The following is a 27,588-nucleotide window of genomic DNA, read 5'->3' as shown; positions in this document are numbered from 1 at the left end:
AGCTTGTAAATAACTCCTTACCCATGCTTGTATAAGCAACCCTAGTTAAGCTTATTGGATCACCAAGAAAAGACATGGAAGTAGAAAAGGGACCAGCTGAGAAGACAACAGAAATCAGCAAAAGAGGGTAACAGTGGTGAATATGATCCGAAATACATCATATAATATACGAAATATGCATAATGAAACCTATTATACTATAATTATAGTATAATTACTATATGGTAATAAAAATGTTTAATTAAGAAGAAATAAAAATTTTAAAGTGAAAAATTGCCATCATAGCAATCATAACAGTGATAATGATAATGATTGTGGTGATAACAATGACAATAACCATACCAATTCATATATATTAAACCAAAGCTAGAGATCACTGAGTACAGGGATAAGCCTTCTAGTAACAGTCCAATATCACGGGAATTTGCCAAATTTCTTTGGGAGAATCATCCTCATTTAGTTTAAAGCTTTAAAACCCTGGGGTATCTTTAAATGTGATTTAGGGCCCCTCACATAATTCTCAAACCTCTTTTCAAATTTTTTCCAGGTTCATTATACCTTGCTAAAGCCCATCAATTAAAACTCCAACTTAAGTTATTGACTCAGTGCTAGAGGACCGGCTCAGAGGTCAAGAGCACTGTCTGTTATTCCAGAAGACCTAGGTTGAACTCAGCACCCCCATGGCAGCTTGAAGCTGTATGTAACTCGAGTCCAGGGAGCTACAGATCCTCTTCTGGCCTTTGTAGGCACCAGGCACGCACATGGTGCACAGACATGCATGCAGATAAAACACCTACACACACAAAAATAAATCATTTTTAAAATTATTTACTAAGGACTTAAAGCCTACTTAAAGTAAACAACTTACCCAGCATTATCTGCCTTTGTTTGGCTATACATAATTTAACATCCAGAAGGTCAAGAGATAATGGGATTATTTCACATACTCTACTTTTATGAAGAAAAAGAATTATACACATTATTCAGTGTGTATATTTGAAAGGCCAGTCCTCAAATGAAGCATAAAAGAAAACACTATAAAAGCTCATTTTCCAGCATTCGTGAAGACATAAACTATGATTTACTTCTACATACATCCTGATTAACATAGGAAGGTTTGGGGGTTTTTTGTTTTGTTTTGTTTTGTTTTGTTTTGTTTTGTTTTGTTTTTTGCGGGGGAGGGTGTTTCTGTTTTTTACCTCCATCCGATTCAAGTCACAGGGTTGTTGGTTCCCTGGCATTGACTCAGAATAAGAATCAAATATTGCACACTCCCACTTGGATTTCGGGAAAGCTAGTAAGGAAGAAAAAAGAATATGTAAGAATGTTTACTATAGCCATAGTGGAATTTCTTAGCTATTAAATATAACAACAAAGTCAGCTCACTCATATACACTACCTACGTCACTAGTTGTGGTGAGAGCATTTGAAGGTCCTTACAAGCACAATCTAATACTGCCATTCCCATTTCCTACATGCAGAAACTGAGGAACAGGGAAGGTAAACAAATTACTCAAGGGCATACTGCCAGTTAGTGACCGGCAGAGACTAGAACACCTGGCAGTCCAACTGAAGAGTTCTTGCTCTGAATGAATGTTATAACATGGTAGCAATTTAAGTTTTAATCATACTAAACATAATTTTTAAATGAACATTAACTAAAAAATACTTCCTTTTCAATATTTCTAGAAATAAGCAAGATACTAAAATAATATATACCAAACATAATTTCATGAAATATTTATCTCTTTGGTTAGTAGGAATAACAAAAATGAAAGCATACATTCTTAGTGACTAATAATAAATAAAATAGTATTAGAGGTTTCTTGCACTGTACAACAGCATGAGGAAGAAAGCATGTTACTTGACAATCACCTAACAGCCAGGTTGCTTCTTAGGAGCAGATTCTGCTTCACTACTCTGTCATGAGGTAATTAAGAATGAAATAACCACAAGGACTTTTAGAAGTTGCTGATATTACAAAGAGGAAAAGCAGACTGGGGTAGATAATAAATAAAAGCTATAAATCAAATCTGTCAAAACAGAATTCAATTCAATTTTTAATGAAATGCTTTTTCAAACTAGACTAAATGTAAAAAACTTGATTGGTATCATTTTTGCAGGTGGGGTAATTTATGGTGATATTTTATTTGTACTGAAATGTGATTTTATTTGTATGTTAATAAATAAAGTTGCCTGGGGGTCAGAGCTAATAGCAAGCCATAGCAAGAGCCAGGCGGTGGTGGTGCACACCTTTAATCCCAATCACATGACAGACAGATCTCTGTGTGTTCAAGGATACAGCCAGCATGGAGGCACATGACTTTAATCTCAATACCAACCATAGAAGACCTGGAGATCTGTACAGACAGGCAGTGATGAGGAGGTCATGTGGTTGGGTTTACAACCAATGAGAAGGCAGAACAGAAAGTCTATAAAAAGACAGACACAGGAGAGGAAGGACGACAGCGGCAGTGAAGATTTTTTTAGTATCAGCTCTTAGCTACTTACTGCTCTGACCTCTTGGACTTTTAACTCTGCATTTGGCTCTGTGGTTCTTATTTAATAAGACTGTTACATATACAGTAGTTTCAAGACAGGATTTCTCTGTGTACCTTTGGCTGTCCTGTAACTTGCTCTGTAAACCAAGCTGGCCTCGAACTCATAGAGATCCGCCTGCCTCTGCCTCTGAGTGCTGGGATTAATGACGTGTGCCACCACGGCCCAGCTCAGTTCTATATTTTTAATTTAATTTTGATTATTTGAGTCTAAATTTGTAGCTCTGGCTAGCTTTGAATGCACTTTTTACAATAGGCTGGCCTTGAACTCACAGAGATCTGCCTGCTTCTGCCTCCAGAGTGCTGGGATTAAAGGTGTGTACCACTAACTGGCAACTGGAGTTGGTTTTTAGCCCTTACTCATCTTCCCATCACTGCTGTGCACTGGTACCATGTGGGGGCCAGTAGAAGACAGTCCTGTGTAGGAAGTTAACATCTTTGAAAGACTCCAAATGACAACAATTAACAGCCAACTCTCTCCACCCTATCTTCTATGTCTCTGTGTCCACTGTCACCTCCCCAGTCTGAGTCCTCCTCTGCTCTTGACTAGTCTTGCTCTGTGGCAGGCAACCCATAGAATCATTGCAGACAAGGAATCTAATTTTGTCACTTCCTGCCTAACACAGGCCAATGCTATTGCTCATGATATGTTTTCTGCTTTTCTCTTCAGCCTCCTCCTGGCCTCATCTTTGTTCTATATACTCCAAGCACTATGGCTTGAGGTTTCCATCCCCTGGGTATTCCAAACCCTTTCTCAATACCTCTCAGCATACCTGCTGCCTGCCTCTTCCCGGACCACAGGGAAAATACAGCTCCTCTCACATAGTAAAGACTTAAAATATTTTAACAAAATTTTCTCCAGGAATCCACCTAGTCACCCAGAAATGGAAGTGTCAAAGGGAACTAACTCATGGACAGTACACCAAACAATGACATGTAGTCTTCCAATTCTGTCCTCTAATTTGGGGAAAGGGATTAGCTCTATGATTATAAGTAAAATGGCATCTGATTTTCCTATCACCTTATTTAAAAAACAACCCTATAGTTCTGAATTACCTTACTCAAGACCACTTAGAGATACTAGGATATGTCTCAAGATGCCAAGCTTGTAATTAGAGCTATAAGTTGTACTTTCTAGTGACAGTGAGATTCAGTATTTGCTGTCCATAACTGTCATGAAAAGAGAAGTGATATTGCTTCTAAACCACCCAGAAGTTACCAGAAACAGAAGAACAGATGTCATACTTCCATAGACCATCCCTATACCTCATGTTCTAATATATGAAAGTCTGACACACGTTAAAGAAAGTATCTTCAGAGCCAGGCAGCAGTGGTGCACGCCTTTAATCCCAGCACTCAGGAGGCAGAGGCAGGCAGATCTCTGTGAGTTCCATGATAGGCTCCAAAAGCTACACAGAGAAACCCTGCCTCAAAAAAAACAAAGAAGAAGAAGAAGAAGGAGAAGAAGAAGAAGAAGAAGAAGAAGAAGAGGAGGAGGAGGAGGAGGAGGAGGAGGAGGAGGAGGAGGAGGAGGAGAAAAGAAAAGAAAGAAAGAAAGAAAGAAAGAAAGAAAGAAAGAAAGAAAAAGAAAAGAAGAGAAAGAGAAAAGAAAAGAAAGTATCTTCAGATGGCAAGGACTCCCTGATGTCCAGATATCATTTGAAGAAATAAATTTGTTATTAGGCCTTCACAAAAAACAGCTAAGGTTCATGGCATATGATGAGGCCTTACCTGCTTGCAAGTACTCTGGCTGCAGAGTAGGAGGTAGGCCCTCTGGCAGTGGGTAGCCGTTCTTCCGTGCTACAATGAGATGAAATGCAGCACAAAACTCTGGCAAGGTCAGGGCTCCATCACAGTCAGCATCACTGAGTTCCCTAAAGATAAGAGATGTCATGAGCACCTGTCATGCAGCATCAGCCTCAAGCATGCACACCCAGCTCCCAGATTCCTGCCCCTGGCCTGTAGTATCCTTAAAATCTCCTAGGCAAACCAATGTGAAATCCTGAGGGCCACTCAGAGGAAGAAAACAAGCTGATCTTTGGCAGTATCATCAGTGGCACTTTGTAAATGAAAATGGAAAGTCTTCAGGCTCTCTGATAGGTCTGCTTTTCAAGGCATAGGAAACCGCAGGGAGGAAAAAAGTGATGTCTGAGGTTCTACAGTTATCTGATAGTTACTCGGTAAGTGCAGGCTGCCCGGTGTGAAGAGTGCTGGACTTAATGCTGGAAAAGAGCCAAGGAAGTAGAGACTCAGACACTAGGGGAGTTCATTCAGAGCGTGGCCATAGGTGCTTCATTCTTTCAGTTTCAGGTTTTCCCTTGATGTTTTCAAACAGTGTACATGTTGGCAGCAAGTGAGTCTGCGTGAGACTAGAGAGCTGGGCATAATGGTACATATCTGTAAGCCCAGCTTGGGAAGCTGGGAAGTAAAGATGCCTTTACTTGGGAAGCAAAGGCAGAAGGATCAGGAGTAGCCTTGGCTACATAGTAATTTCAAAGCCAGCCTGAAGTCCATGGAACCCTGTTTGAATACAGAGAGAAGAGGCAGGATGGGGCAAGGGAAGAAGGCAGAGGAAGGAGATGGAAGGGAAGAGAGAGAGCAAGAGAGACGGTGTATAGAAATACACATAGGTTCAAGAAATATTTTATTCTAAAAGTACCAACTAGAAAAGGCTGGAACTGGAAAAGACAAACACGAAGAAAGGGAGTCTTGAAAAGGCTTGTCTTCACTTCAGTCACTGTCTGTCACTAAAAGACCCAGACTTATTCACTGAGCACAAAAGAAACCTATTTGCCTAAAGAACTAAGACCTCTTAAGCACCAGCAGCTCTGTGGTGTACAGACACAAGCATACTTGTACTAGGACAAGTATAGAGATAAGACTCGTATAAAACTGTACTAAAAAGATGATGCTATTGGAAAAAATATATATATAAAAAAACATTTCTAAGGGAAGGCCTGTAACTTTGCTTTGGACCATTTGCATCCTCTTATTCCCCTGAGACTCTTGCTCTAATTCAAAATGCACCAGCCCTGAAACAGCTGCTCCCCAGGGTGAGGCGTCTGGGAACTGCTTCAGATGCTGGATGAAGAGTATGCCATTTAGCCTTCACGCATTTATCTCAACAAAAAGACAGGAAGCCTCACAGGGTAATGTTAAGCCTGGGAGTTCTGCCAAAACAGACTATATTCTTTTCAAAATGGTCAATTTTTTCTGTCCTTAAAATCTAACATAAGGCTTGTTGCAAAAAAAAAAAAGGGGGAGGGAGTCAGACTATATGTATATGGCTAAAGAACCTAAATCCAGCTCAAAATCTTAGCTACACTGGCATGCATGGTATGACTGGACCAGTTTTTCAATAAGATTGCACAATACATAGTGTGCAATTCTAAATTCTATCATAATTTTGTAATGCCTCATGAAAAAGCTTTGCATAAATATTCCAACATTTTAATATATATTTATAACAGCATGATCCACAAAGGCAGGAGTTTATGGTCCTGAGCACTTTCATAGATACAAAGAGAACCATCTGGACCGTTGCAGCACAGCCCTCCTGGAGCTACAACTGTGGCAGGCCTCAGCAGCAAGGCAGAATGCACTGCAGCTGCACATGCTGAATTAGGACCCAGCTGTGAAACACCTGCCAAATTTACAAAGTTCACAGGCATCTAGAATAGCCAAATTTAACTCCGTTCCAAAATGTTCTTGGACCTTCTGTTCACCCTACCTTATAAAATATTATGAAGAATGGCTTTTCAAGGTACTCTGGCTCTTTGCCTCACACTAAGTAAAAAAAAAAAATTATAAAAATAAAATATATGCCATAGTGTCTCACATGTGTACAACTGCCTAGACTGAAATCAGGATGAGAAAAGAGTAATAAGTAGGAAATTAGTTTTACACGTGTGTGTGTGTGTGTGTGTGTGTGTGTGTGTGTGTGTGTGCGCGCGCGCGCGCGCGCGCGCCAGCCATATGAATACAGTGCCCTAGAAGGCCAGAAGAGAGTGTTGAATGCCCTGGAGCTGGAGTTTTAGCAGTCCAGAATACCATAGGAACCAAAATCTGCTCCTCTAGAAGAAGAGTCATCTCTCCAGCCTAAGGAAATTACTTTTAAGCTAGTAGCTAATACTTAGGGTTCACAGTGTACACCTGATACTGTTCATTGTGTTTTTCATATGATTTTATTTAATCTTCATAGCAAACCCTGAGTTCTATTCACTCTCAATGTTTTTTAAAATCATTCAAAAAATAAAATTTTCAGGGCTGGGAGAAGTACACTTACCTGACATGTGTGATGCCCTGGGTTCAAACCTTACCACCACCAAAAAAAACACTGCCAGGCGGTGGTGGCACATGCCTGTAATCCCAGCACTCAGGAGGCAGAAGCAGGTGGATCTCTGTGAGTTCGAGGCCAGCCTGTTCTACAGAGCTAGTCCAGGACAGGCTCCAGAGAAACCCTGCCTCGAAAAACCAAAAAATAAAAAATAAAAAATAAAAAAACTTACTTGAGAGGCTGAGGCACAGCACTTGCTGCAAGTCTGAGGTCAGTCTGGGCTACACAGTGAGTTACAGGTCAGCCTGGGCTACAGAGTGAAACTTTGTCTCAAAGCAAAAAAAAAAAGAAAAAAATCACATCTTAAATAACTAAGACTTTCAAAAGTGCTAAAAGATGAACATATGATACCACTTGGCAATAATGGTACTCACCAGATATAAGAGAGTTCTGGGATGGAGAGCTTTGATTTGGTGAAGAAGTTCTTGGCCACAGACCCTGTCAAAAGCCATTGTTTAAATAAGCCATTAGTTCCTTGTCTGCAGCAGATTTTATGTGCAAGCCAATCAGCACTTTTTCCTTCAGCACTCTCTCTAAACAAGCACAAATACATGCATTCTACAAGCAACAACAAGTCACAGGACTTTAGCAAGAGCAGCCAAAGACTGATCTGTGTTATTGCAAAAATGAGAAAAATATAAAGAAAAGGAATATAACATGTAAAAAGAGGCAATGACAATGCTCATCATAAATACTAACCATATAAATTCCTGCTTTGCTTCTACCAAAACTGCACATTTTTACTAAAAATTCCTAAGAATATTTTCAAAATTACTTAAGTAAGGAATATGTTGAGTTTTATACTTAAAGAATAGAAAAGCAATGCAGAGCATGGCAAAATGATAAGCAAAAAGAAAAAATGGTATCATTAATCCCACCAGAAACAAGAGAGACATCTTGAGAAATCCTTTTGATGAGATTTAAGATCTCTTGATGGTGCTTTGGAGAATCCATCCAGGACTCTCTTCATTGTAAATTTGTCTGTCAGTTAAATCTGAGCTATCATCCCATTGTCCTGGCTGTACTTGAAATGTTAGCCTTCACTGAGCTCTTTCATGCTTCCAGCTCTCAGCAGCTCCACAACTCAAAAGTCTCATTTCTAATACAAGAGAGCATTAAAGCACCAAGTTGTTCTAAGCTAAGGTAAAAGTCTCGAGAGCAATTACAAGTTTTCTGATTGGCCTTAAACAATAGGAATAGGTGGAAAGGCAGTTGGTGGCAGAGTACTTAACTGCCATATGCAAAGCTCTGGAATCCATGCCACAGCGCTACAAAAACAAACAAGAAGCAAGCCTGGCATGACCTTTAATCCCAGCACTCGGTAGACAGAGGCAGGTAGGTCTCTGTGAGTTCGAGGCCAGCCTGGTCTACATAGCAAATTCCAGAACAGCAAGGGTTACACAGTAAGACACTGTCTCAAAAATAAACAAAATAAAATAAATTTTAAAAAGGATTATAATAGATCCTAAAGCAATATTTACTTTCTTCTAATAAATTATGAAGGATCAAAAGCAAAGAAAGTATCAATAAACCAATGAGCCTTCTCCCCAAAAGCACCCTGTCAATAATGCTAACACATGACTCTTGGCTACCAATGCAACCTGTGCCACTTGACAGACAGAACTTGTCAGCCTATTTACCAACTAGTCTTTATTAACCAAGATATAAAGACATTCTCCTCTCCTCCAAGTCTTTTTCTGCTGGATCGCCTCTCTTCAAAGCACAGTAGATCCCACCCACTAGCTAGTGCTGACTTTCACATAGGAGACTTGTACCAGAGTCTCGAAAACATTAGGTGGAAGGCGCTGGGAAGCTGACAGCTATCAAGTTCAGCTATGTCCCAGATGCCACCAGCTAAAGAAGGGAGCTAAGGAGACAGCCTGAGTGCTCTCCTTTGAGTACTTTCACCCCAGCTCCACCATCAAGTTACCAGAAAAAGAGACTCCATTTCTATAAAAAGCCAGAATACACAAATCTAGAGAGAGAGAGAAAAGGGTGTTAATAGTGTCCTAAGACCAGGGGGTGGAGAAAACAGGAGTAGGGAGTAACTGCTACTAAGTGGGTGGATTATAGAGGGGTGATGGAAAGGTTCTAAATTCAGGTTATGAATCTAGTCTGAGAATGAACTAAAACCACTGAACTACACAGTTTAAATGGTAAGTTTTATGGTATATGAATTATATCTCAATTAAGATGTTTATTTTTAAAGACAATGATTAACTGTCATTTATTAACCCCTTCATTGTGATCAAACTAAATATTTTAAAGGACCTTAGGGGGATGGAGATTTAGCTCAGTGGTAAAGCATTTGCCTAGCAAGTGCAAGGCCCTGGGTTCAGTCCTCAGCTCCAAAAAAATAAATAAATAAAAGAACTTAGAAAACAATCAGAAAAATTTGAACAATGAAGTCTTGATTGTACTAAAGAATCTGTGCTTTTTTCTCACATATACCAATGAGTTCTGTTATGTTTTTTTTAAAGACCCAAAGATATATCCTGTAATATTTTTCAAATCAAATGGTCTGACAATTATATTTCAAAATCATCTTGGCTAAGAAGGAATAAAGATTGATGACACTTGTCCATGGGGATTTGTTATAGTGGCAAGTTAAGTTGTATCTATGCTTGAAATTTTCAAAAATAAAAAGGCTGAAAGAAAGTAAAAACACTTCTAACAACTACTTATTCATATTTAGCTAAATATCTGCATGTGTTGTAAAAAGGCTTAGTTGAGCAAGAGGTAAGGTTACCCCATTGTCAATATATATTATCTAGATTTCTGCTTGTCTTTTCTAAATCATGATAGTAAAATTCATTCATTATTTTTATACTCTTCTACCTTCCATAACACCATTACCACCAATCACCAAAATGATGTTTGCCTTTACATATACAAGACTATACCAATTATATACCTTATTTCATAGAAAATTAGTCTTAATCCATGCTTCACTGTTAGTTTAGAATGATCCAAAACACACTGCTATTCTTGGAAATTGAAGTGTAAGATGAAAGTTTTATCAAGTTTTCTTCCAGACTCTACTCCTCACTGCTTGTTTAGTCTTCAGCCTGGTAAAATGTAGGCACATGGGAATTAAACCAACCCCTCTCAGCTTTAATTTTACATAAGGGTACAACAGGAATGCAGCTATCTGAAGATAATCCAGAAGAACTGACATTGAGAAAATGCTGGCCAGTTTTCCTCTCATATCCTAATTTCAAAAACCAGGGAAGAAAGATTTGAGCCAAAGAAATGACTACAACCTGAAACTTCTAGGGAGCATAAAACACGAGGAGACCTGTGCTGGAAGGCTTATTTGTCTTTGCTCTGACTCTAATACAATGAGTAAGCAATTTAAGGTGTCCCTAGGCACTATAATGTACTATTCCAAGTGGTTTGGCTGAGAAGGTGCAGATTCTGGACCAAGTTCCCCCAAATTCCCATTTAAGCCCTCTGCAATGGCAGTATAATTCTCCCAGGATCTTTACCATTTCTTTTCTGCATGACTTACATTTGATAAGAAATTCCACCTTAGAAGATTATAAATTGGAATCAGAGAAGGCTGTGATATTCATTTTGTAACAACTGGTTCTCAAGATGTTCCCCATTATTCACATGGGCACCATGTTCTCTCACCTGAAATGAAGGAACTCGGGTCTGGCTGGAGGGACCGAAACTGATTGACATAGTACTCCCGCTGTTCTTCTGTTATCCTCCAGGGCTCATCTGGGTAATTACTGTTGTTATCCTGCAGTTCTCTCTCCACTGAAAAGGACTTTAAAAACAGTGCTCACAGAACCTTCCTTTCATGAGATGATGTAGAGTTAAATAGCAATGAAAGTTAGTTTATATTTCTCTTCACTTTTCCTCAAGGGAATAAACATAACTGCCTCGTAATAAGAATTGAACCAAAACATAAACTATTATATGAAGTAGATATCAAGCTTTATGCTTTCTCGTATCTTTAAAGTTAACATGACTAAACATGAAATACTGAACAGTTAAAGAATGATGAAAATTTTCCAATGTGTTAAAAGACAGGTTTTAAAAGACAACCATTCTTATCTTTAGCTAGTCATCATATTTTGATCCTTTTAGATTAACTAAGTAGATAACAAAATAATATGCTTTTTCACAAGTATGTGTGGTGGCACCTGTATGTGGCAGCCCAAAGCTGCTATCAGGTATCTTCCTCAATTGGTTACCACCTCATGTATTGAGACAGGGTCTCTCAACTGAACCTTGAGCTCTCTGCTAAGGCTAGGCTACCTAGCCAGCTTGATTTAGGTCTCCACATTCCAAGCACTAGAACTGCAGGCAAGCTACCATGCCCAGCAGACATTAACTGGGTTCTGGGATCTGAATTCTGGTCCTCATGTTTGCATAGCAAGTGCTTTATCTACTGAGCATCTCCCTAGCTTCAGATTCTCATCTGCTCTGCACAGATCATACAGCTGCAACAATTACCACATAATCTTTTTGGTTTTTTTTCTTTTCTTTGTTCTTTCTTTCTTTCTTTCTTTCTTTCTTTTTTGAGACTGGATCTCATATTGGAACCTATGATTGCCTATAACTTAATATGTAGCCAAAGTTGGGGCTGGATTTAATGTATTCCTGCCTCATACTCCTGGGTGCTGTGGTTATAGGCGTGAGCTATAATAAATGGGTTAATCTTTTCTTTATACCTGTTGCATTTGCATTATATAAATCCAGGAGTCAAAATTTCCAAGTCAACCCTATGTCTCTGGGTCCCACTTGTGTGGCAAGTCAGTGTCACTGAATCTGTCCTTCACATGTGTGAGTTGGGAATATTTACTAAATACAAAGCGAGTAGTGAGAACTATCATGGTATTGCCATCAGCAGGGTAACAAGAGGGTTCATCAAACCTGCCACTAGAGGGCAGGCATGCCAAATTTGAAGATTTAAGAGCTCAGAAGTCCGGAGACCTAGTACAGAAGAAAACAAAAGCTATACTAGGCTTTGGGGACTGAAGCAAAATGGAAGTGCAGAGAGAAACATCTGGGGCTTTGCTCCATCCTTCCCATCTACAGCAAAAACACATTTTTACCAAAAGCCACATCCATGGAACCAAGACATGGCCACAGGGAAGGCAAAAGGAAACTAGGGGAAATAGAGGCTATCACTGCACAGACAGCTCCATGCTCATTGTCAAACCGCTGCCTGGTACTAAACGGAAGCTCCTGCTCCCCTGGAGTGTGTTCCTTCTCTCCTCAGAATGAAGCCACCCTAGCTAATAGCTGCTCATGCTAGCCATGGTTGCTCTCTCTCTAATCTCATAAGCAGCTACTTTATTTCCTATCTGGGTAGTGTTAGGAGTGTTTGTTTGTTTGTTTGTTTGTTTGTTTGTTTGTTTGTTGAGACTGGGTTTCTCTGTGTAGGCAGGAGAAGGTGTTTGATCCCTCAGCGTAAAAGTCTACAAATACTCAGCATGATGGTAATCCTCCTGCTAAGGTAAAACACTTATCCATCATGTATATGACCCTGGAATTAATCTTCAGGACCAAAAAACAAGCCTATGACATCATCTATTGCTTATCAAAATAGTCCATGTCTTCTACCCAGCCCTCGGGACTCTTAAAATCCAAGCTACTCTTTGCTCACTTGGCAGGTTTCCAACTGCCCATGTGTTCACATGTTTGATGGACCAAACTTAGCTCTTCTTCCTCTGGTGCCAGCCTGATCAGATCCTCCCTTTTTGCACAGCCTTCTGCTCCAAAGGGCCATCTCTATATCTCTACCATGCCCACACCCATAACAGAGGTCATTTCCTGCCCCAACACAGTCTATTACAAAGGTAAAGTCAGCAGCCATGTGTGGATGAATGATCTGACTTATACCTGGTATCATGTGGCTAAGTTGGAATAACAGTGGGGGGCATACAACACGTTGGCCTCTGAGATGCTTTGGCATAGAAAGTTCTTTTCTTGAAAGAACCACTTTTGTAAGATGTTTCATTCTTAAAGATATAAATAATAAATATACAGACCAACAAGCAGAGAAAGCAAAACCTGTACATACATATAGCCAGGCCATGATCCAGAGCAAAGGCCAGGTGCAATTTAAAGCTATGAAAAGGCCATAAGAATCTTGAGATTGGGACAGAAGATATAGAGAAAGGAGTGAGTGCACGCCTATAGTCCCTGCAAACCAGGAGGCTGACGCAGGGGATCATGAGTCCAAGGCCAAGCTTGGCTGCAGAGAGAATTCAAGTTCTACATGGTAATACTGTATCTCAGAAAATAAGAGTAAACTATAAAAGAGTAACGAGGTTGTTAGGAACTGAAAGACAAGTGAGCAGTGGGACAAAAAAGGGTCTAGAGGACCCGTAATGGAAGAAGGAGTATGAAGAGCTGTGTCTGCAAAGGCTAACTGATTAGAAGTGCAGGACTGTGGAGAGACTGGAATGGTACAGGTCCAGAGGCTAGTTACCTTATCTTGGGCTAAGTTCTTGCCCTCCAGAACAGGCAGCCATCCCTTGCTCACCACCTTTGTGTCAGAACTGACATCTCGTGACTAATAGTTAAAACCCTTTTGGGATCTATTAACTTAGCAGACCACTAGTTTCTACCAATCCAAAAGCTAAGACTGTCAACAGATAGCATCTTGAGCCTATAGAAAAGCTTCCTCCATCTTGCTGAAACTGCCTCTAGGATGTACCCACTAATGTATTTTAAACTTACTTCTTTATTTATGGCTTTCTTTATTCTGTAAAACTATAAAAACACCATGAAATTGTTTCACTGGTAGAACATGGAATTTGGGGTAACATAAATCTGTACTCCATATTCCCAGGCCATGGCCATTCAAAATGACTACAGAATAAACTATCTCTTATTCTCATTTAAAAAAACAAAAACAAAACAAAAACTGGCAAGGTTCTTCCGCAAGTAAGAGCTGACAACCTCAGTTTGGTCCCCAGAGCCCAAATGGCAGAAGGACAGGACTGATGCCCAGAAGTTGTCCTCTGACTCCACACACATGCCCTCACACATGCACACATACTTAAATAGATGTTAAAAAGGAACTCCAGGGCTGTCAAGATGGCTTGGTGTGGTAAAGGTGCATGCTGTTATTCCTGACAATCAGAGTTTGATCCTCAGGAGAAATATGGTAAAAGAAAGGAAGCAAACTAACGGTTTCAGGTTGTCCTCCGACCTCTATAGATGCACTGTGATATGGGCACACACAAACACACACACACACACACACACACACACACACACACACACACTTAAATTTTCTTAAAGAAAAAAACACTGGGCTACTCTACTCCCGATCTCTCTTTTTTTCTTCCCATGAGAACCCAAACCTCTCATTTCTAAGAAAGCATAAAGTGGCAAGGAACATTCTTAGTTCCTACAACCCAAAAGGTCTTAGAACAGAGGGAGGGTATCTGAACACTATGGTCTTTCAGTCACCTGCGTTAAGCCTGCTCACCTGTGCCCATCATTTTCCCCTTGTTTACCAATGTATACTCCAATTGACTTAACAAATGAGTTGACTTGAAGATTTTTTTTTAAAAAAAATACTATTTGATGATAACCATGGTGAATCCTACATAGTTTGGGCATTTCAAATAATTTTAAGTATCTTTGCAAGATTTCAAGAGCTAGAACTCTGCCAAATCATGCTTTATTTAAACCATGTACAGTGCCTTGCAGATTTATATAAATTTACATACACTGCAACAGATATGGAGACACTCACAGCTCTATATTATTGTCTTTTTTATTTATTTTCCATTTATGAGTATGGGTGCTTTGCCTGCATGTACATCTATGCATGTGTGTGCAGTGTCCTCAGAGGCCAAAAAAAGGTGCTGGATCCCCTGAGACTGCAGTTACTGATGGTTGTAAGCATCCATGTAGGTGCTGGGAATCAAACTTGTGTCATCTGAAAGATCAGCCAGTGCTCTTAAATCCTGAGCCATCTGTCTAATCCCTCTATACAATTTTTAATGGCAAAAAACCCTTTCCTCCTATTGGATTGCCTCTCCCAGCCCTGATATGAGGGTTTGTACCTGCTAGTCTTACTGTATCTTGATATGCCATATTTGGTTGATATCCCTGGGAGGCCTGCTCTTTTCTGAAGGGAAACAGGAGGAGTGGATCTGGGGGAGAGGGGGGCTGGGAGGAGTGGAAGGGGGAAAACTGAGGTCAGGGTGTATTTATGAGAAAAGAATAAAAAAACCCTTATAATATTCTCTCTCTCTCTCTCTCTCTCTCTCTCTCTCTCTCTCTCTCTCTCTCTCTCTCTGTGTGTGTGTGTGTGTGTGTGTGTGTGTGTGTGTGTGTGTGTGTGTATTTTTAATGAAGTTACACCACTTGGGCTGATAATGTTCCTCCCAATAGCCATATCAGGCATGGAAATTGTTTGTCAGGGGAGTTTAGGAGTACCTCTCAAACAAAACAGACTATTGCCATTGCTCTTGGTTGCCTCCCAGAATTCGAAGGTAAGACCCTATTGCTGAAGACATCACACATTTGAGATGGAGGATTTGGAGAAATAAAGCTGTAACTGATTTAGAAGCCCCACCCCCACAGACTATCTCTCATAGTACCAAAAGATGATATGCAAACTGCCAAAGGAGAAAAGCAACCTACCCAGTTGTGATGCCTATGAACCATGACAATGACCAGACTGGCAAGGTATCCTGAAAGATGTAATAGTGGGATAGCAACAGCTGTCTAATTGAACTTAAATCCCACTCAATAGGAGGGAATTAATGCCTGGTACTACAAACCTAGACAACTACCCATGGCTGGTGAGGCAACGACACCTGAAGGAAAACCTACTACTGCCATGTTCCTAAACAAGTAGAATTCTTTTTCTTTCTTGGTTTTTCAAGACAGGGTTTCTCTGTGTAATAATCCTGCCTATCCTAGAACTCACTCTGTAGACTAGGCTGGCCTTGAACCCACAGAGATTCACTTGCCTCTGCCTCCTGAGTGCTGGGATGAAAGGTGTGTGTGCACCACCAACGCCCAGCACAAGTATAAATCTTAACTTCATTGTAAATACTTCTCCTTATTATCCCCACAAATAAGTAGCTCTCACCCTTCATCAAAAAGCTTCTTTTTGAAGCAGATGGAGACCATTACAGAAAGCCACACCTAGTCAAAATGCAAAGAACAACTTACTATGTGGTGTCCAGACTCAGTTGATAAATCTTTTCCAGGCCCAGGAAACATCAAGGATTATAGAGCAGAAAGATTTTAAAAGCCAGAGGACTAGGGCACCTACTGACAGATTGTCTCTTCTAAAAATGGGAGTGAATATGCACCCATGAAATCTCAACAATATGGTGGTACAAAGAAGACCTGAACAATGACAACACCATTTGGCATTGCCAGTGTGAACTAGGGAGATCTCATAAGCCCTCATCCCTAGATAAAGAGCTATAAATAATGAATGACTGGTAAGAGAGTTGGAATCAGTGTTCCCCAGGGAGAAGCTTCCTCATTGGCTATCCAACCCAAATGGTCATGCACAAAAACACACATATTAGGGCAACACTACATGAATTAAACAGGTTATGATTATATATATATATATATATATATATATATATATATATATGTATATGTGTGTGTGTGTGTGTGTGTGTAACAATAAAAATTAAAGAAAAAGAGGCTTATTTTGAGAGAGAGTGGGGGGACATGAGAAGAGATGGAGAGAGGTGGGAAGAAATGACATAAATACAGTACTCCTATGAAATTCTCAAAAAAATAAAAATTACACTAAAATGAACTGCAGGGAGTGTGAGGGGACTTCAGGAAGAAATGGGAGGTAGTTGTGATCATTTGTTGTATGTATGTATGAAATCCTCAAAAATAAAGAAAAGTTTAAAATAAAAAAGGAAAATCTCTGAGTCTATTTGATCTTTTCAAGTTTGAGCTCTACAACTGTGAGCTCTGTCTTTCTGTTCTTCACGTGCAGTCTAATCTTTGTGGGAGTTTATGTGCCTTGTATCTACTGAGTTACTTCAAGAACAGATAGATAATGGCATGTGGAGGAAGAAATGACTTCCCACACTTCATGAAGAGAAAAATAGTCCCCAAAAGTGACCCATTAGAAGAAGCAAAATAAGTTAAACTTCATTGTATAAACAGTGACATGTTCATTCTCATATCAATGGACACTTATTGAATACCAACAAACCCAGCCCTTGATTGCTAGAAACATACTGATAGACAGACCAATTCTTTTTCTCAGAAAGCTTAGTGCCCAATAAGAAAGAAAGGCACACAGGCAATCTTAAAACTGTAAGGGAAGTGTTTTAATAATATGAGGTAGCCTGGTCTTTCCTACTCAAACTCTGGTCCCCACACTTATCAGCATGAGTAGGGGACTTGTTAGAAATGCAAGTTCTAAGTTCTAACCACAATCTCCTAATGAACCAGTCAGTCTGTGAATAGGACTCAGGACTAGATTTAACCCTCTGGAGATTCAAAGTGACTTCAAGTATAAGAGACAAAGCCACAGTACATTCAGCAAAGAGAGTGGCATTCACAAAGACATCAAAACAGAGAAAATGGTCATATCCTAGAAGCAGCTCCATTTTGAGTCACATAAATACTTCTAGTTCAACAGAGACATGGGTGGAGATGCCTCAAAATGGTCCACGAAGAAAGCAGAGCTCATAGTTAACAGACTTAGAGTGTATCTAGAAAATAGTAAGGAGCCACAGATAATATTCAACAGGACAATGAGATAATCAGATTCAAGCATAAAAGGATCCTTTCATTGAAAATTACTCAGGGTAGCCAGGCGGTGGTGGCGCACGACTTTAATCCCAGCACTCAGGAGGCAGACGCAGGTAGATCTCTGTGAGTTTGAGGCCAGCCTGGTCTACAGAGCGAGTTCCAGGACAGCCAGGGCTGAGTGAAACTCAGTCTCAGGGGAAAAAAAAGAAAAAAAGAAAAAGAAAAAAAAAGAAAGAAAGAAGGGGAGGGAGGGAGGGAGGGAGGGAGGGAGGGAGGGAGGGAAGGAGGGAGGGAGGGAGGGAGGAAGAAGAAAATGACTCAGGGAAGACTGAAGACAGGAAGAACATTTACAACTATTTAAGCAACTGAAGCCAGAGACAAATGTGGTTTACAAAAGGTCCACTCCAGAACTGAAATGGCAAATCTGCGCCTCTTTATCAGTGACTAAGGGACATCTCACTGCAGGACTCAGGCACACAGAACCATCACCTCTGAGGTAACCCCAATCAGACACAGCAATCAACAGAGTGTTATGAATAAAGAGCTGGAAAGAGACTAGCAAAGACCGAGAGCACTGGGGGTGGGAGTGAATGTTCTGTGGAGACCCAGCCACCCAAACAGAAGCCAGAACCAGGGGAGGCGCTGCCTTCCAACACATCCTGACAAGCCTGCCTACTTCAACCCTAGCTCTACTGGTTTTATTGGCTGGGCAGAGATATTGGCTACTTGACGCCAATTTTGAGCTCTGCCAGTAATTTTAAGAAAAAATATCTATGAGTTAGCCAGGTGTGGTGGTACATGTCTATAATCCCAGCACTCCAAAGGTAGATGCAAAGCCGACCAGAAGTTTAAAGCAAGCCTTGGCTACATAGTTTGAGGTCAGACTGAGCTACATGAGACCTTGTCTAAAAGGAAAACAAAAAAGAACATGAGGAGAAAGAATTCTTCCACATCTGTCTACATAATCTACAAACATATGGCTCATTATACAGTTTCTCTAGACATAGGAGAATTAGATTTGCTTGTATTTAAAACATTCAACTCCTTGAATCTGTTTCAAATGAAATGCAAATATTTGGTGCTGCAAGTTATTATCTCTAGGGAAAATGTGCTGTTTGTAATGAAAGAGACATCAAAAGACTCATTAACAAGTAATAATATTAATAAAATCCCCAAAGGTGAAGTTCACCCTCAAAGTACCTTAAAAATCACACAAAGGTGAACAATACGAATTACAAGGAAGTACTGTCCAACAGAATGTCTAAAGGGCATGTATACTCTTTCATCAATAGAACAGTTCCGCTTAAACAACAAGACTACCCTGAAGGCACCTATAAATGCTGCTGCCTTAGAGTTCAGCCATTTCACCCATGAAAGTAGAATGATTTTAGACTAAAGTCCTTTTCAAGTTTTAACAAAAACTTCTTTTAGCCATAGTTTTCCAAAGCAATTTAGGGCTCTAATTTCACCATCTCAGGTCAATGTTAAACTGTAGAAATCTCTCTGAGCCTAATGTGCCGCACACAGTTGCTATCTCTAAAGATAATCTAAATTTTCACAGCAATGACTAGTCTGGAAAGATATGCCCACTGGTGTAATAGAGGCAAGAATGTTATAGGAGTAGCCAACCAATTTCTGGTTGGATTTAAAGGCCACTCCATAAGACAGAGCTCATGCATGGTACAGTTAACTGGACCAAAAACCCATGGCTAGCTAGGTCATATTCCCTAAGAGAGAACCTAAAACTATTATTTTTACGCTAAATGAATACAGTAGTAAACTACCCCCTGTTGTTGTTTGTATTTTGGTTCTTTTGGGGGACCTGCCACCCATCTCCCAAATAAATCACACACAGAGGCTTACTCTTACTTATGAATGCCCAGCCTTAGCTTGACTTCTTTCTTGCCAGCTTTCCTTACCTTAAATTATCAGGTCTACCTTTTGCCTCTGGGCTTTTTCCTGTTCTCTTGCTTCTGTAAATCTTACTCCGTGGCTTGTGGTGTAGCTGGGTGGCTGGCCCCTGGAATCCTCCTCCTTCTCTGGCTGCTAGATCCTCTCCTCCCAGATTTCTCCTATGTATTCTCTCTGCCAGCCCCGCCTATCTTTTCTCCTGCCTTGCTATTGGCAGTTCAGTTCTTTATTAGACCATCAGGTGTTTTAGACAGGCACAATTACACAGCTTCAGAGTTAAACAAATGCAGCATAAACAAAAGTAAAACACCTTAAAAATATTCTACTATAACCCCCTAGATTAGTCTATCTCTAAACTTTCATCAGAGAAGCTCCTTGCTGCAGTAGACAGTGATTAGTACAGAGGCTCACAATGGACAATGTATAAAAAAATAAGAGTATGAAGTGCTCAGCTCTAGACAGCTAACTACAGCATACCCCCTGTTCCCAAGGCTCAAAGACCATCATGGAAGAGAGTAGTAGAAAGGATGTAGTAACTATCTGAAATGAAATTATGTTTGACATGGCATGACAGTGTCATTGCACACATGTAATCATAGCAACTGTGACTACATGAAGACCTACACAAAATTGAGCTAGCTAAAATCCCAGCATATTGGGGGAGAGGCTCATGAAATCCCACCTCTAGCCAAGGAGCTATTGGCAAGTGATGGCTGCTGTGGAAGGGAGAGTCGGTTTTCTTGGATACCCATGCTTCAGTAGACTGTCCTTCACCCATGCATATATGTGAATTCAATGGAATTTTTAAAAGTATATGGAGCTGGTAAGAAATAGTGGTAGGGACATAGGGAGAAGCTGGAGGAGAAGGAAAGGGGATGATTTTATCAAAGTATATTATATGCATATATGAAATTCTCAGATTAAAGAAAGCTATCCCCACAAACATAAATGAATGTTTGGTAACATGTATCCACTACTCTACTAAATGACAGGTACTATAAGTATCTAATATGTCAATTTTCATCCTTGTAATAACTTTACAAAGTATGTCCCATTGTTTCCAATTGGCAAAACAAGAAACTGATAAGGTAATGTAAGTAATATACCAAGACCACATGCCCAGAAAATAAAAGAGGCAGAACATGAACTTTTTGTCATTAAGCTCTATGGTTATCTCTTTCTACCTATCCATCCATTCTGTAATAAAGAATTGTTTCATTTTCAGAAAGGACCTAATGGCAATACCTAAATCAATTTTGTGGGTCAAGGATCTTCTCTTGAAATGTGAATGAGTATGTTAGAATTATATCCTCCAACATCATCTGATACAGCTTCAGATTACAACTGGTAGACTATTAGATTATCCAGAAAACCGCTTTTTAAGCACATAGTTATTGTATGCAAGCAGCATTTGGCATGTTTTCACTGTTTAAAGAATTGAGGTTAGGCTATAACTCATATAGTCAATTAGTCATTAGTTTTTACTGTTATTTTCATATGTAACACTGACACTATTTTGATGAACATAAACATTTCTTTAATAACCACTGTCTCCAATTCTTCCATAAGAAGCCAACGTCTTCTACTCCAGAAGGAGAGGTATCTTTTGCATTGTCAGGTTTTCTCTTGTTGCTTAGAAGAGAAGCAGGAAAAAATAAGAAGTCAGCAGTAAGAAGAGATTTTGTTAAGGCTACAGACTTTCAAAAATACTGTAACAATGTTCCACCCCTATCCTTGAAGCCTTGTAGGACAGGTCAAGGCTGCCTGTCTTTGCCAGGATGTTCTCCCTTTCACACTCAAGATAGCCCAAGGCCAGATGGGAAACAGATGCTCCAAGAATCCGGGCTGAAAACAAGAAATACTTCTGAGATTTAGGCTACAGACTGAAAGTACCAATAAAGTGCAGGTTCCAGAAACTGGCGTTCAAATTTGGGGTGGCCCCTTCTTAGCAAGTTAACTTCTAAGCCACCTGCTTCCCACACCTAAAAAGCAATCCAAAAGCCCACAGGGTCCTATCTTGATCTCCAGCCTCATTTCTCTCCCACTTCAGGCTCTAGTCACGGCAGCTTTCCTTTAGTTCAAGTGTGCCTGTTCTCTATGTGATATGTGGCAGGCTGGCTCACTCAAAATATATTTTACCCCATCTTAGCATAACTCCTGGTGCTGCATGAGCTGCCTGGTGAAACAATTGCACTGCCCAAACATTTAGTGCTCAAATCCCGGATGGGACATGAGTTCCACTAAACAAATACAGCCATGGAAGCCAGATTCAGATCCAAGTTACAGGGTGAAAGGAGCAGTGAACAAGGCCTTCAAGTGCCTTCATGAGGGCGTACACAGTGCGGAAGTAGAGCTGAAACAATGGCAGCATTTCCCAATCCTGTAGCTTTCTGACTGTGGCGGAGGCAAGGTTCCCTTTGAAGTCAGGCTTATCTCTGAGATTTGAGGTGTTGTTCCTATAGGCTTGGGATTTTTTCAGGTCTTTTGAAGATTTATTAAGTTATCCATACTATATAGCACTACTATAAAGCACTTTTGCTAAATTAGTCAAAGGAGTTCCTGCTGTCCACAATTAAGAACCTGCCCAGTGGGGCTGGAGAGATGGCTCAGAGGTTAAGAGCACTGACTGTTCTTCCAGAGGTCCTGAGTTCAATTCCAGTTCACAACCATCTGTAATGAGATCTGGTGCCCCTTCTGGCCTGCAGACATACATGCAGACAAAACACTGTACATAATAAATTAATTAATTAAATAAATAAATGAATAGATAGATAGATAAATAAATAAATAGATAAATAAATAAATCTTAAAAAAAAAAAAGAACCTGCCTAGTGAATGCCTCGTCAAGGCTCTTGCCACAACATCAAAGATTCCTGTCCCCACCTTGCAGCTCCATCCTTGCCTGGTCAACTTAAGTCCTACCTCAGGCTTTTCACAGCTCAGCTTGAGCATCACTTCTTTGGGGAAGTCTTCCCTCACTTTGTAGCCACTTTGCAGCCCTATGTTGGATTTTTCTGTTTCATGCCACTAAAACACTCCCTTATCTTTGCAGTGCTTCTCAGTTTTCAATTCTACATACATAAATGAGACTGTATGACTTGAACTCATCTCCACAACTTGGCTACAAGTACCTTGAGAACAAGTTTGCAGTCCTCAGTGTAACACTGGAATGGTTGTTGACTCATGAAAGCTACTTACTACAATTCCCAAATGGATGGATGTAATACCTACTGAGCAAGACTGTTGGAAAGACTGAAAGGGCCAATCACAGCATTGAGACTAAATATACAATCAATCACAAGTCACTACTCTTGTTGGAAAAAAGCCATGATACTACTGCTCACCTCACATCAAAAATAATACTGATAAGCCCAGGGCTAAAATAGTGTCCTTAGAAAGGCAGCTTACACGTTAACAGCTTAGTCTATAACTAAGACCAAAGAGTCCTGGAGAGTAAATCAGAAACAAACACCACTCTTAGTTCTACTTTTACAAAGTGTTGTCTAAGATCCTGTATTCAGGCAGGTGTTTTCAGCTACATCTAAATCACCAAATCAAAGAAGCTTCTATCTATCATATCAATGTGTACCCTAACTATACCTCAAAAAGTTCTGGCTACAATAAGCCTTCATTCAGTGCAATGCCTCACACCTTGTGTGAGAGTACTAATGCCAGAAATAGAATGCATTCATTTGCATTTATTTGTAGTCTAACTACCCAGTTGTAATGCCATTAAATCTATGGCTATTTATCACCATTCTCTCAATACCCACTACCTCTAAATATAAATGCTTTCAGGCCTTAAGGCAACACTCTGACCAGTTATGATAATTGCTGAATTAATGTCTTATTCCTACAAATATCCTTCACCTTCTCTCCCAGATATGTACTTCCCTAGAGTTTTCATTCAGGAAACCAATATTTCTTCAGTATTAGCATCGTAGAATTAAAATAAAACTTTTTGCTTTTTATTTTAGAGATAACTACCAGCAAAGAAACAAAGCAAATAGCCTTTCTAATTTTCAAGAAGTATGGCCACATAGTGAGCACTTACTGAGGAATACAGTCAGTGATTTTTTAAAAAGCTTTCACCTGAGAAAACATAAACTTCAATATCACTTGAAGTAAAAATAATTTATAATTGAAGTAAAAAAATATTTCTTTCCCCAAGAATAATATCTAGAAAAATAGAAAAAGAACTATAAACAAGCAAAGGCAACAAGAAGACAGGAGGCTTGATACTACAAAAAAACAGGTCCTACTTGTGGTCAAAGCACCATTCAACTACCTATGGGTTTTACAGTGACACTGCTGTGGAATAATCCACTGTGAATATGTATTACTCTCATTGGTTAATAAAAAGCTGACAGGCCAGTAGTCAGGCAGGAAAACCAAACTGAGAATGATGGAAAGGAGGGTGAAATCAGAGAGTTGCCAGCCAGCTTCCCAGGAAACAAGACATGCTAGAGGACAGGTAAAGCCATGAGCCACATAGCAATACATAGATTAATAGAAATGGGTTGATTTAAATGTAAGAGTTAGCTAGTAACAAGCCTAAGCTATTGACTGAGCATTTACAAATAATATTAAGTCTGTGTGGTAATTTGGAAGCAGCTACCAGGATGAGGAGTGGGCGGTTAGAACAGGAAAACTATTGCCTACAAGACACAGTTGGGTAAAATAAACATTAGATAGTCTACATAAACCTCTTTATTCATTAGGAAAAGGTATAAAAATCCAAATAGGGTTTGAAGTAAAATGGAGAATGGATCTGGTAAACATTATCTCAAGTCAAAAATGGGCATATATATAAAACTATAAAAAGAATCAAGACAGTTCTACCTCTTTACCAAATAAACAAAACAGAGAGGCTACACCTACTATCTCTAAGAACAAATTACCTTTTACCTAATCTATACCCATAAACTAAAAGTGATGATTTGAATAAGCATGTTTGCTTGTTCGCAAATCTGAATACTTAGTCCCCAGAGAGTGGCACAATTTGAAAGGCTTAGGAGGTGTGCCTTGTTGGAGGGAGTGTGTCACCAGGGGTGGACTCTGAGGTTTCAACAAGCCCATTCCAAGTCCAGAGTCTGGCCTTCCTGCTGCCTGTGGATCCTAGTACTCTCAGCTACTTCTCCAGCACATGTCTGCCTGTATGCCACCTTGCTTCCCATGGACTAAACCTTGATTAAATGCTTTCCTTTATAAGAGCTGCCATGGTCATGGTGTCTCTCTACAGCAATAGAACACTGACTAAGACACTAAGTGATTCAACTTTGTTGTCATAATCATATAAACAAAAGATTCTCATTCCCCATAGACATGATGTTCTATGGAGCAGAAAAGAAACTTGGGTCCCTGATCTTTAAGTGCCTCAAGTGCCCACAATCTATATTTAAACACATAAGGAGCAGTTTTACACACACCTTGCAGAATCTCATGAGTCTAAAATGTCAGTTATGGTTTTAGGCTTAAGAACATCAAATCAGTACAAATCCATAAATAGATCAGATAAAATTTTAAAAAGGTCTAGGATATGAAGAAACAATCCACAGTAAAGGACACATAGGGAAGAACTTCATAACATTAAAATATTCCAAGTCACATATATATGCTAATTAATATACAAAGGTTAGCATTTTCCACATAGGAGGATGACAAAGGTCCATAAGTTTGTTAACATGTTTATTTACAAAGGTACCAAGATAGATACATTTTCTACATTATGGCAAATGTGTTAATTGGTGTAGCTTACAATCTGAAAATTTCTATAAAAATTACCAAAGTGTAGACATTTTCACTAAAGAGATCTATGCCTAGGAATTGAACCCATACAACTGTAAACAATGCTATGCTTGCAAGAGCTAGATGTCATCAAGAAGGGGCTGCTTAAATGGCTTACAGAAAATGCATACAACAAAATCCTAAGAATTATGTAAGAAAAACACAAAAAGATAGAGTCTTTGTGTATTGCCACAGAATGTCAGAATGCTCAAGAAAAATGCTGAGTATATAACAGATGTACAATAGGTTACTTACCACATGGGTAAAAGGCTGAACTACAAACTTTGATTATACTACATATAATTATATATGTATTTGAATTAGAGTCATATATAATAAGTATTTTGTATACAGTTATACAAAAGACATGCATCGTAGTTGTTTCTGTGATGGGTGCTTACAAGGTAGGAGTGAGAGGGCCACTTTTTACTCAGCATCCTTTTCAATATTTGACTTTGTAAAAATGTTTAGGCTCCAAGGAATAAGCATCTTAAGAGCTCACAATGCAGAGCCACAAAATAACATCTGCAGTGTACTGCTCACTGTGTAATATGAAACAATCCAAACTGCAGACTTCCCTCCCCATGGCTCTGTTAGGAGTAAACTAATCATGGAGTAGTTCATTTGTCCCCACATAAGTTTAACTTCAGTCATTCATAAGCAAGCACATCATCCTGACTTAATGGAAAGTGCAAGAAAACACAAGAACTAAATGTAGAGATAACACTATACTGAAGTAGCCACTGGGGCTCTTCAATAGTCAGGACGAGTGTTCTTAGACAAGGGGGAGGAGGAAAGATTCAAAGGAAAGGTCTAAGTCAACATGTGTGGGGGACACACACACACACACAGAGAGAGAGAGAGAGAGAGAGAGAGAGAGAGAGAGAGAGAGAGAGAGACCGACCTAATGGTGCCTCAAAATGAGTTCCTGAAACCCTGGGTGAGCACTGGTGGTCCTAAGCTGCCTTGTAGGCCACTTCCGAAGCTAACCAGTGGCCGAGACAGTGCTTATCTTGTTGTCTTTATTTGATGACTTGCTTTGCTTTTTCCCAGCTCATAGCACCAGCTCTCTCATGAGGCCACTGTAATCACTCCGGCTGGCCCCATCCTAATCTTTCAGCCGTTTTCTATGCTCTGCTCTACTTAGTTTGCCAGAATCCTGATCCAATCTACCCACAAATAACTTTCATAGCACACAAGAAAAGAAAAAACGATTATCTCAGTGCCACATTGGCCTCCCCAAAAGACTATTTCTTTTTGTTCCCATCAAAAGTATTACAGGAACAATTTACCTGTGACACAAGCAATTCTCTCCTGACCTACAACAACATTCTAACAGAGATTCATGAGTGTTTCTTTCTTTTATCATCCTTACGTTTGCTTTTTCTCATGAGAACTATTCCCAAAGGGTTCAAGGACTAGGCAGAATTTGTTTCTGGCCCTGAGTATCTAAAGTGAACTCTCAGGGTGTTGGGGAGGAACATGGTAAAAAAAAAAAAAATTGAGACTGAGTGGGAAACAAATATACAGCTACATGTAATAAATGCTTTTCAGTTCACAAACTTACATGAGCATGCTGCTAATATTTGCTTCTGTACCAGTTTTACACAAAATTTGCAACAAAAATATAGCTCCAAAACCCAAATGCAACGGCAGAGTTCTAAAGGACTCCAAGTTCTGTTGCCATCATTTATCTAAGAAGAATGGTGATCAGAATGTGCTCCACAACACTGTTATGCTCATCCCTCCAGAAAAAGATACTGTACAGCAAGCTTGGTTTGGGTTTCAAAGGGGGTGTGTGTTTCAAATAGAAGATCATTGTGTTTTCATCAGATGTAGTTGCAAGGAAATTTCATTTGCCAAATCAGCATCCCTAAAGTTAGGTTTAAAAAAATAAAATGCGAGAGGGGTATTATGAATGAATGAATTCAAGTGCATGCGCAAACACACACACACACACACACACACACACACACACACACACACACACACACACATATTCTATTTGTCTATTTGTCTGGGTCTGCATAAAATGTCCTGGAAACATTATTTAAAAAAATCTCTAGTTGCCTTGAAGATGGAAATACATAATGATCAGATTCCCATTTGTCTGATTAAGTTTCACTAATAAATATACAATTGAGCAATAACCTGTTTTTTTAAGTATGGAAAACTGCAAGTATCACATATACATGAACACAGTAGGAAAACTCTCATACTTCATGCTGTCCCTGGAGGGAGAAAGCAGAGATGAATTCAGACAAAGGT

General features: G+C 39.6%; 1 protein-coding gene across 9 annotated transcripts in view; it reads right to left on the bottom strand.

The window, feature by feature from the left end:
* Reps2 (RALBP1 associated Eps domain containing 2) overlaps positions 1-27,588 on the bottom strand; it is a 237,094-nt gene that overhangs the window by 100,229 nt on the left and 109,277 nt on the right. For all 9 annotated transcript variants that reach the window (XM_036174455.1, XM_036174450.1, XM_036174457.1 and 6 more), the window contains 4 exons: positions 10,531-10,669; positions 7,269-7,332; positions 4,290-4,432; positions 1,200-1,294 (listed from right to left, as the gene is read on the bottom strand). In XM_036174455.1, the coding sequence (XP_036030348.1) occupies positions 1,200-1,294; positions 4,290-4,432; positions 7,269-7,332; positions 10,531-10,669 (441 nt within the window). The remainder of the gene's footprint in view (positions 1-1,199; positions 1,295-4,289; positions 4,433-7,268; positions 7,333-10,530; positions 10,670-27,588) is intronic.

Source organism: Onychomys torridus, chromosome X, assembly GCF_903995425.1.
Source record: "Onychomys torridus chromosome X, mOncTor1.1, whole genome shotgun sequence".
Taxonomy (NCBI): Eukaryota; Metazoa; Chordata; class Mammalia; order Rodentia; family Cricetidae; genus Onychomys; species Onychomys torridus.
This window is presented reverse-complemented; position numbering and strand designations above follow the sequence as displayed.